The sequence below is a fragment of the Sipha flava genome, unplaced genomic scaffold, assembly GCF_003268045.1.
Source record: "Sipha flava isolate LNK unplaced genomic scaffold, YSA_version1 258_pilon_pilon, whole genome shotgun sequence".
NCBI classification, from domain to species: domain Eukaryota; kingdom Metazoa; phylum Arthropoda; class Insecta; order Hemiptera; family Aphididae; genus Sipha; species Sipha flava.
The window spans coordinates 1,247,534-1,260,153 of NW_020272917.1; the positions used below are offsets into that span (position 1 = coordinate 1,247,534).

Consider the following 12,620-nt stretch of genomic DNA (forward strand, 5'->3'; position numbering starts at 1 on the left):
ATTTGTGCGATTGACGCGTGTGAACAATATAAATCGAAAAATGCAGCGTACGATAGGTACATCATAATAAATATTTAATAATGTGAAATTGTTATAAATTTTAAGAAAAATATAAAATACACAGTTTTTTTATTTTTTATTAAGAATAATTATTAATATTATTTTACAAAATTACATTAACTATGTACGATTTTAAATAACTAATTTATACTAAATACTAATAGTGCTGCAACACTCTCAACTTAGCAATCTGTTGGACAGCTTTATTGTTTTATTCAGCATTTATCAAATTGCACTCTTTGAAAATTTTTGTTCTAACAACAGTTCAATTATGTACAAATAATGTTCTTTGCAATGCGATGAGCGAAAGTCTAAAATATTATTATTTTTTTTTTTTTCTGAAATTTCCATAAGATTATAAACGATTTGTTTTTCATGTTTTATTTTCAAAAATTGCTCATTAAAAATTTTAAGACAAAGTTTTGTCATATCAATTAGAATGTTTGACGGTGATTTTAACCCCTGTGTTGGGCCACTTACGTTAAACATCTTAAATGTTAACAGTTGAGTTTGGTCATTTAAATTACTACAGGTAGTAGGATTTTTTTCACAACTATCACAACTAAAATTATTTAAACATTTAAATGCTAAATATCCCGCAAAGTAAAAAGTAGTACAACATTCTAATGATTTGAAATTATTTGTATATGTAGCAATGGCGTATCCAGGAGAGGCTGAGGGGGCTGCAGCCCTCCCCCCCCCCCCCGAAATGTTAAGAAAATTTAAAAATTATTTTAATGGTCTATGATATTCGCTTAAAAAGTTTTAAATTGTATTTTACTAATTTTAAATTGTCATCTTTATTTTGTTAGTTTTCTACAGCTTCGGCCGTGCTATTAGGTATTTAATGCATATATTATTACTTATATAACATTATGCATAGGTCGGTTTCATGATAAAATCTATAAATAAATATTTGTAAGGGATTAGTGACAAGACACCCGACGGGCGACGACTGTCCAATTATAAAAATAAATAAATATTTTTTTATATTAGTCAAACTGCAGTGACCCTATCATTGAAGAAAATGAGAAAACACAAAATATTGTAGTTTTTGAAGAAAAAAAACAAATTGATAAATCAGAGTTACAGACAGAATCTGATTCTAAATATAATATTAGTGTTAACGATATCTCGTTAAGGTAATTTCGAGAATGTTCTAGACCAGCGTTTCCCAAACTTTTTCTCTGCCGGACCCCTTAGAGAAAATAAAAAAGATCGCGGACCCCTAAATAAAAATTTAAATTAAAGCAATAATAAATAATAATACTAAATTGTTTGCTTTATTTTTAAAATTAAATACACATATGTTTATAATGAAAAATTGAATTAATAAAAAAAAATGGATAAATAGATATATTATTTTTATAATAAATAATTAATGCGTTTAATGTGATGGATGGTGTTGTTTCTTTAATACTAAATCTGGTATTTTAGGATCTATATTAGAAAGTTGAATACGTAAATCTGATTCTATATTTAATCGATTTCTATATTTATTTTTAGTGTACACATAAGCTGAAAATCCTTTTTCACAGAGATAAGTTGTTGAAAAAAGCATCAATGGCCTTAGTGCTGAGTCCGATATTTCTGGATAGTCTTGTCTTATACTCAACCAAAAAGAAGACAAAGAAGATTCTTTGAAAACCCTTTTTAAATTAGAATTACTGGATATTTCGATTAATTGATTTTCTTGTGTTGTTGTTAAACCAGTTATATCAGGGACATCTGCATTAAAAGGGTCTACTACCCAATTTTTATTTTTGTCAGGAACTGGAAAATATTTTCGAAATGAATGTTTCAAAATTTGGAGGTGTTCAATAATTATATCTTTTGTGTCCTGAGGAAAAACTTCATCGAATGATTCTATAAATGCATAAAGAGTTGGAAAGTGGTTAAAATTGTTTTGAAGGGCACGTTTTCTCCATAACTCAAGTTTTTTTAACATAGCTTCAATGTTATCCTCCGTGTGAAAAATATTGTCTTCTTTCCCTTGTAAACTAATATTTAATGAGTTCAGAGAATTAAAAATATCAGCCAAATAGGCCACTGTACAGAGCCATTCAAAATTATTGAAAAGATTTGCATATTTAGTAACTTCCATAGAGTTATTAAAAAAAAACATTCTAATTTCATTTTTTAACTCAAAAACACGTGACACAACTTTACCTCGCGATAACCAGCGTACTTCAGCGTGCAATAGCAACTGCTTGTGTATACTTCCCATATCTTCACAAATTAAATTAAAAATGCGAGAATTCAAAGATCTAGCTTTTATTAAGTTAACTACTTGCACAATATCACGCAAAACTTCATTTAATTTTTCTGGCATATTTTTTGCAGCTAAAGCTTCTCTATGAATACAGCAATGATGCCAAATAATAGACGAATTAATTGTTTTTAAACGAGCTTGCAGGCCTGATCTAGTACCAGACATCGCACGAGCTCCATCTGTGCTAACCGCCACACAATTATTCCATTTTATATCATGACTTATTATAAAACTATTTAATATATTAAATATTGCCTCACCTGTAGTATTGGAAGGTAGAGATATGCAAAATAAAAAATCTTCAGTAATAGTATTATGATTTTCATAACGGACATATGCAAGTAAATTTGCGTCATTGCAAATATCTGTGCTTTCATCTAATTGTAAAGAATAAAATTTACTTGTTTTGATATTTGAAATAAGCTGTTCTTTAATGTTTTCTGACATTTCAACAATTCTGTTCTTAACTGTATTATTTGATAAAGAAACCGTACTTAATTCATTTGATGCTTTATCTCCTAACATAGCAGAAACCATAATTTTTGCAGCTGGTAGGATCAATTCTTCAACGATAGTATGTGGTTTGCCACTTTTTGCAACAAGTAAAGATACTTGATAAGATGCTGTTACAGCTCTTTCATTATTAGTTCCAATTGCAGTCTTTTTAATTAATTTTTTACTTTGTTCTAATTCAGCTGCTTTCGATTCAAAAAATTGTTTAGATTTTGTAAGATAATCTGTATGTCTGGTTTGTAAATGACGTCGAAGTTTTGCTGGTTTCATGGACTCGTTCGATAATATTTCATAGCATATGACGCATTGGGGTCTTTCTTCGTTGTTTACATTTATATTCGTGAAACCAAAAGTTATGTATTCTTCCGAAAACTTACGACGCTTATTTACATGCGTTGATCCTTTTTTAGAACTTGTAGAATCGCCTTCATTTTCTTCACACATAGTGGTTTCATTATTTTGTAACCAACGTTTCATTTTAAAAAATAAATTAAATTAAAAAATATAAATTTTTACGTACAATTATTTTATAATATAAATTAACTGAAAGTATGCTACACTACGTATACGACGATACGGCTGCAACGAACAAACTATCGGTTATTTGACCGACGCGATCAATCTGTCTCTGACGCGAACAATCTGCAGTCTTCTATACGTATAATCTAATCTTAATTGCTTTTCAACGATAACTATTTCAACAATGTATTTATTATCAACAGTATTTCCCATGTAATACGAATATTGCATCATTATTTTCGTTTTATGGATAGGTATACTTTGTAAATTTTTAATTTACGTTCGCGGACTCCCTCCGGTATACGTGCGGACCCCTAGGGGTCCGCGGACCACAGTTTGGGAAACGCTGTTCTAGACAATCGACGCCGATATATATATACCGACTGGTCAGACGCTCATTCAGTCAGTCCTTGAGTACAATCCGCGACATACCGTGAATTACACTCCGCGATATATTCAGCAATTCCTCCGCAATTGTAACGCGTATCGATATTTGTACATACATATTTATATAATATAGTGTCCATTTTAATTAAATTAAATTGTGAGTGATTTTTATTACTTAAATCCCACATTGGTCTTTATATAAATTGTTCAAAACCTCTAACCAATACAGAAAAAATTTTAATTTTATATAATTTATGGGTGCCTGATGTAAATTATAAATTTCCAGCTCAAGATAATAGCAAGTTTAAACGTACTTTTCAGTTGAAATGGCTTAACACATTTAATTGGTTAGCTTATTCAAAACTGAAAGAAGGGGCCTTTTGTATGTATTGTGTACTTTTCTTGTATCAAACAAATGTTGGTAAAGGTTCTCACGTAGATCTAAGCAAACTTGTAACCAAACCTCTTATTAAATTAAAAGATGCATTAGAATCATTAAAAAATCATGCCAACTTAAATTTCCATAAAACTGCAATGTTAAATGCCGATAATGTAATTAAAATTCATAACAAGGAACAGGATAATGTATGTATGCAATTAAATACTAAGAAAAAGCAAGATATTTTAAAAAATCGTTCATCTTTGAAACATATTATTCAGACTATTCGATTGTGTGGAAGGCAAAGTTCGAGCAGTTGGGTTTTTATTATAACCGTTTCTCTGACGTATTATAGAAAAAAGATTTTCTAATGAATCTTGAGTTAATCGGTTTGTCATTAAAAGGTATTCTTTATTAGGAAAATGTTGACCCATTTATATTTTTTTCTGATTCGTAGAGATCAAGAAGAGCTGTAATTATCCATTGAAGTCCAATAAAACATGGCGGTGTACTTAGTTTTTATTTTTATTATTTTTTTATTTTTACATTTATTTTTATAGCTTTTTCAAAAAGTGTTAAGCAATTTTTCAAATTTTGTAAAACTTGAGGATTATATTTGCTCATTGGACGCCTATTTGGATTTACATCGTACAAGTTTTTGCTATTAACAGAATCGAACATATCGTTCATTTTTTCAAAAAAATCAGCAGTACATAATGCAGAGTTGGATTTCAACTCTCCAATGCTAATGCAAGTTTTAATTGTAGCAACAACAGATCGACTTAAAACTTGTATTGCTAACTTACAAGACATTTTCTGAAATGCATTTGGAGCCAGGTAAGAAGGTGTAATTTTGCACAATGCTCGAATAGTTTTACTTTGTATGTCAATTTCATATGCATTCTTAACATTTTGAAATGATATAATATTATTATCGATTTGTATATTACCATCTAATAAGTTATTTCTCAGACTTTTAATTAAATGAAGTATACCGTATATGAAAATAAGTTTTTGGCCGTATATATTAACTGAAGGATTAGTGACAATTCCGCCTAGTAATGAAAACATTCGTCTATTTTGTGATCCCTGATCGCAAACTACGGCGGATGGTAATAAACCAATATCTAATAATTATCAATCATTTTTTTACACATTCATTTAAAATTATAATTAAATTATCTCCTTTTATTCCGCTACCAGTAAAAAAATAACAAAATGGTATTTTCCAATTTATGTATAAACCACGAATCATTAGAACAAGAGCATGTGAGTCAACTTTGTCCGTTCGTCCTAAACTTCCGAGATCTTCGATTCCTTCTATTACGTCTAATGCCTTGTTATATTCTATTGCTTTTAAAATAGATCCTTCATCTAATAAGATATATAAGAAGTACATTTTTTTTCTTGAAAATTCATTGTAGAAATTTTAAGTTGGATTTATTCTATGTACCTTGGTGAAAAACCAGTTAAATATGATATTGAATTTAGCCAACGACGTACCGTACTTTCGTCGGGTAGAATGATTTTACTTCGGCGCATAAATTTGTATGTCGATGGCGATTTATAGTTAAGTGACTTTTGGACTAAAAATAGACAATGCTGAATTTGTATGATCAAAATTATTTATCATTGTAGAATGATAAACTTTTTATGGCGTCAATATATTTAATGCATCTAGTGCTAAGATTTGATTTGATTTTGCATCAATACCTACAAGAATTAAATTGATGATTTACTATCAATTTCTATAATTGTTCACATTAATTTTTTGTAACTATATTATTATTATTATTATTGTTTTCATCTGATGAATTTAATTTTATACAACATGATCATTATATGATAATTTCAAAAATAGTTTTGTCATCAAACTTGTGAAAAATTTAGTATTTAATTTTCAAACAATACAAATTGTGACAAAGATAAAAACACGATGACAAGCAAAAAATATTTAAATTTCAAATATCTATTATAGCATAAAAATTTTGAAGTCTTGAAATTTACACCATCTCTAAAAAATGTTTGTATAAGTCTTCTGTAAAACTCTCAAGTCCTTCTCATTGTTATTATAATTATGATTTTTAAGTTACGATGAAATAACTAACATCGTATAATATATATTTCCGGTACACTCGATTTCATCAAAATATAAATTTTAAACGTGTAATTAAAAATGTTTGAGCTGCTCCTGTAATTTGTGTTTTTTTGTTTACTGGATAAAACAACTTCTTTACTATATTATACATACAAGTTTTATTTCTAGAGTATTGATATTGAAATGCTTATCAACTTTCCACTATAAAAAGTAGGTAGATTTTGTCATTTTTAACAAAATTTCAAATTCAAATGTTTAATTATAAAAATTGTGACTACAGATTTTTAAGATTTTTCACAGGAGTAAGAATAATGTATAAGAAACATTGTATTATAATTTCAAAAGTTCAAAGAAAAAAATTTCTACGATCAACACTTTTTGAGTTACAATGAAAAATAAAAATCGGAATCACCATTTAGTAAATTTTGCCGTTTTTTTGTAATTTTTTTATAATTAATTAAATGATCTCTCAAAAGTACTAACTAGAAAAAAATTGCTATTCAAAACCACCCGTAGTTTTAATAATTGGATAACACGTTCTAGGATATAAATTGATGATCACATCCAAAAAAAAAAAAAAAACGTATATCATGGTAAAGCTAATAAATTCCTCGACCCTTGTTTCACACAGAATATAAAAAATGATTTATTAATAAATTAATTACCTGAGAATGTTGTTGAATGTTTTTTTTAGTTAGCGTAGTGTCTATGGTATCTCTATAGTATCAACATTCACATTTGCATCTATTAAATCAAAACATGTGTTAATTATCTATATTTTTATACATAACTTCTTATTTTTTTACCTATCATAGAAGTATATTCATTAGTTGGTATATCAAAGCTAGTCTCAGCACTGGATATAACTGGCTGTTCACTGAAATCTATAAAAACAATTAAAAATATATATCAAATTTAAACTATTTTTTAATAACTAAACGGTAATTAATTCATTTATATTTTAATAATTTGAAATTTTTTACCTGTAGAATATTTCTTCGGTATTGCATTCTGAATCAGTCGTGGTTTTAAACAAGACGTATTCATATACATCGCTTTATCAAAATGATCAGAGCATATAAATCTTTTTCATAATTTTTTCGAACTCATTCCGTCAAGCATTATATTTCCTTAAATTATGCACAACAATAATTTATAAAATAGTATATTTATAAACATTATATAATACAGATTAATTCACTAAATTTTTAATAATTACCAGAATTAACTATCCATTGGTTGTGCATTTCTATGTTGGCTGTAAATGGATGAAATATATTTTTTGATGACCTCCTAGTTAAATTGCAGTTAAAATATACACATTTATCCCCAGACATTATAAAATAATAAATTTCAAACAGAAAAATGCAAAAATAATAGGACTATAGAAAAATATCTGACGACAGTATTGATAGTTCAATAGTTGTGTAGGTAATGATTTAGATTTGTAGTGATTACTAATGAATTTTATATTTTCGTTAAAACTAGTAAAAATAGATTTATAAACATTTAGGCTAGGGTCACACGAGCGTTAGAAAAACGGACGTAATATGCTCAAAACGAACGTCGAGCGTGTATTGACCGTAAATATAAAATTTTATAATTTCTATACATCGGTTGTTATAGTTCGTCATTTTTGACAACAACATTTGAAACACTCATCCATTTAATATTTTGTTTATTCCTATCCTTGTACAACACATTACTTACATCCCGCAATATGGGACGTTTTTCAATTTCGGTAATTAATAACTCTATATCCAAGTTTTTTGTTTTTAAAATATGATTATTAAAAAATTATTAAATTATATAAAATTAAATTATTAAAATATGATAGCGTAGCATTCAACGTCGACGAGAAAACAGTGGTCGTGGGACCAGTGATATTTAAAATATTATACAACTGACGTTATTACGCCCGTCGTAACGTCCGTTTTTCTAACGCTCGTGTGACTCTAGTATAGACAGCCCTAAACAGCCACCGGGTATCTATAAATATTTTCTGTGCACATTAGTTTGGCGCCACTTGGCGTCCTAACCTTTACTTGTGATTTTTTTTCTGTAATTTATATCAAGTTCAAACGCAATATTATTTAACGCGATCGGTAACGTCCGTCATTACCGCAAAGTGGTTTCGACTGATCCCCACTCCTGTGAACTACTCTAGCGAGTTTGACGGAACCCGCCACAACTAGACACGCAGTGCGGAGCGCTTCGTAACGGCACCCGCCATTTAACGCGCAAAGTATTCTTACTGCAGTGAGCAATCCATAGTAATATCATTGATTAAAGATATATTTAATCAATGGTAATATATAATCAATGATATTATATTAATATTTACATAATCTAGAAATAGTTTATAACAAATAAAAGACAAATTACGTAATTTATTTATTTTTAGAATACTCCGTAATTTAGCTTTGAATTTCTAATTTCTAATAATCTAGGTACAATAGAAAATCGATGTTTCTGGAAAAAACAAAAAATTTAAATTTTAAATCACTGATTGGTTGAACCATATAATAAAGCACAAGTTACCTCACTAACCATAAGATACCGTGAAGTTAATTTAATCCAACCTTTGAACGTGTGGTTACCGATTTTAATAGTAATAATTTAATATTCAATGATAACAGTATTCATAATAACAAAAGACTCGGAAGGTGTTGCATTTGCATGATTTTATTGGGATATTTATTCAATGTATTGCTAAGTAACCTTGAAATTATTTTCATGACCCTATGAAAAACCTAAAGGGAACATTTTGAAAGAAAATTTTAAATTTCAAACTATTTATTTTATGTTATACCTAGAAATTATGTTTAGCTTAATAAAATATACTAACAACATTTTTACTGTTATGTACGAGTATATTTAATAAAATATCTTTATTTATGAACATTTTTGTGTTAAAAAAAAATTAAGTGGATATTTTTGAAACATATTTGTACTTTTTTAAGCGCATAAGTACATGTATATTTAATACTTTTTAAGTGCATTAAGTTCCGAGTCCTAATAATAATATAATACATATTGTCTACTATATAATTTAATATTCATCAGTTACTATTTATTGAAACTTATGAAAATATTTTATATCTAATGAAAAAACTGCGAAAATATGTAACCAAAATTTGATAACATCACCATAAGATATATATTGGTATCATACATTTTCAAAGCACACGGTCTGGTAAAATACACGTCACGGTGTAGTGTGAACCCGGCTAAACACGTATTGCATTGTCGGCCCTTATTTGTAGTTACCAAAATCGTGCAGTGTGAAAATTACAAATTGAAAAGATTTAATCCTATTTAAAATGAACATAACAACTAAACGAAAAAGATTTTCATTTCTTCGAAAAAACTACTTAAAAACTCTTCACTAATAAATTTATTGAGATAACTGAACTTCACGGGACATTATTTACAAATCTTTACATCTTGAACATGAGAAATATTACAAATTCATAACAATAAATAAATATGAAGTTTTATTATTTTTCTTTGGTTACAGGAAGTATAAACAGATGTTATTGTCCATAGGCATGCGCAGGGGGTATGCAGGGTATGCAACTGCATACCCTACACATAGAGCCTTCTTTCTAAAATTACAAAAAATAAATAAAAATTATGACATATTTGGTCTTATATATATTATGTGATTTTGTATTACATTATGATTTTTATTATATTTTTATATTCAGTCCCAGACAGTTTAATTTAATTTTGAAACACAAATCATATGCTCTAACGATTTAATGTATTAATTAAATTAAGAAGTACAATAATTCAAGGGAGATTAAATAGCTATAAATTAAAATCCCGAAAACATTATTGGTGATATTAAGAACTCAACTGTACGTAGAATAGTTTTATGATTAATTTTGATTATTTATCCAACTTATTTTATTTTTCATTTAAGTATATAATTACATTTATATTTATATATGCTATTTAAACATATTACTCAAACCATTTTAAGTGTTATGTATTTAATTTTTTTTTTTATAATTTATTTTAAATTTGAATTATGAAGACAGTTATAACGATTAAGAAATGGCTATTCAGTCACTTTTTTTCAGGAAAAAAAATTAAAATTTTAAATTAAATAGTTATTAAGACCAGAATTTTGAACGCTTAAATTAACTTTCAGTTTAGAGGGGGGGGGGTAGGCAGTGGCAGGCTTTTGCATAACCCAAAAAAGAATTCTGCGCACGCCTATGTTACTTTCTATATTGATTGACTTTTTTTTACAATACGTGCAGTGGCGTATCCAGAATTTTTTTTTTGGGAGGTTATAAAAATTTAACTTTAAATTTTTTTAAATTTTGTGTGTTTCTATTATAATCAATAGACAATATGCATACACTAAACATTTTCGAGGGGGGTATAACCCCCTAACCCCCCTGGATACGCTACTGAATACGTGTACTTATTATTAGTTATTATTATTTAGTTATTGTTTGGTAAATTGGGAAATATATCGATTGACTCTTCATCATAAACGCTATATTAGTAAACAATTGATCATGATAAAAAATATTTAAAAACGTAGGAATTTGTCGATGAGCAATTGAATTTGTTATTTTAAACAATAAAAGTCATAATTCTGGACGAATAAATTATTATTATTATAATAATTATAATTACAAGTATAAAATGAAAAGCAACAAAAATATGCGTCGATTTCCACGTGTGTTATTCGAACAAGAAAGTTATAATAATAATATAGTGTACGAATGAACAATGTTTCGTTAGTGTTTTATTAGGTACCTAAACATTGGTGTGTTCAATTTACCTAACATATACGTGTTTTTGTATAAAAAAAAAAAAAAAAAAAAATAGAAAAAAACATTGAACATTTAATATTTAAATAATATCATCATGGTCTTATATTTTATTTAATAATTCATTTTTCCTATAATAACCATATTATCACATTTAAACCTTAGATTTTTACTAAGTTAAATTTGCCATGAATTGTTTTCACTTGACACTGACAGTTAGGCCCAACGATGAGAGGGAAGGGGCAGCTGGAGCTGTAGCTCAGGGGCCCGGGCTTCAAAAAAGGCCAGGAGCATGATCAAGTTCACTACGTCTCGGTCATGGTGTCGAGCTATATAAGGATCACCAACATGAATCATGCTAATAACCTACCCAAATAATTACAAAGTATGCTGTATAGTTATAACCAGTGCTCGAATTGGTGGAGGGGTGCGCAGGGGGACGGAGCTCCTCTACTTTTTTTTTGCGTACCCCAACTATATTTTTTCACCGGAACGGGGGACGCCACATTCATCCTAATTGATGTCCAAAATATTTTTTATGTGAATTTCAATCTACGTCAATTGGAAAATGAATTTTACAATTTATAATTTCAAAACTATTTTTATAATTAAAGATTATATGATAGTTATGATAAGGGAAAACGTCGTCATTTCTGGAAAAATATAAATAGTTATGTCTATGAATTTGGTGTATACTTTATACATTTTACGGTTTGTTATTAATGTTGGCGATCGACGATATCGCCATTTCGAAAAAAAATAAATGCCTTCATCATGACCTTAGACTTATCTTCTAAAGCCGTGGCCCGCACTAAAGAGTAAAAATAAATAAAAACAAAAACCAAATATATGATTATATCATTCGATTCATGAGACTGTCTGATCGCCTACAATCAGTGGCGTAGCCAAAGGGGGCTAAGGGGGCTAAAGGGGCTATAGCCCCCCATAGGCCGTGTTTATATGTATAATGTATCTTGACTATTTAATAGAATCAATGGATGCTCGTTTTAATCAAAGGCTTATTGATGTTATGCCACTTGAAGGACTTATTCCGACCAATTTAAATATGTATGACGATAAAAATATTATAAAAGCTGCTAAAATATATGTCCAAGATCTCCATGATGATACCTCATCTACAATCAGAGCTGACCTGTTCATATGGAGGCAACAATGGAGTCAAAATACTATTCCAAAACCGAATTCTGCTCTTGATTCACTCTCTCATCGCACCAATCTTCGACCTAACATTAAAATACTTTTACAATTATTCGCCACGTTACCAGTTACCTCTTTCACTCCGGAAAGAACGTTTTCAGCACTTAATCGCTTAAAAATTTTTTTAAGAAGCACCATGTCGGAAAACGACTGAATGGGTTAGCTATGGCTAATATAAATAAAAAAGAGCAATTCGATGAAAGTGAAATAATAACTGAATTTAACAGAAATTCGCCTAAGAGGATGCAGCTGTCAGAGTGGAGCAAGTGACTGAACACTGAAACCAAAATTATTATTATTATTATAAATTATATATTAATAAATATTTTTAAAACTATACTAAAATGCTTGAATTACGTTTAGAAACTTGGTGGTAGATGG

General features: G+C 28.6%; 1 protein-coding gene across 1 annotated transcript; it reads right to left on the reverse strand.

The window, feature by feature from the left end:
* Positions 1-1,447: 1,447 nt before the first annotated feature.
* Positions 1,448-3,289, reverse strand: LOC112684920 (zinc finger BED domain-containing protein 5-like). The gene is made up of 3 exons (XM_025556652.1): positions 2,593-3,289; positions 2,230-2,511; positions 1,448-1,833 (listed from the first exon to the last, which is right to left on the reverse strand). The coding sequence occupies exons 1-3, from the start codon at positions 3,287-3,289 to the stop codon at positions 1,448-1,450; spliced, it is 1,365 nt and encodes a 454-aa protein (XP_025412437.1).
* Between the last annotated feature and the right edge of the window lie 9,331 nt (positions 3,290-12,620).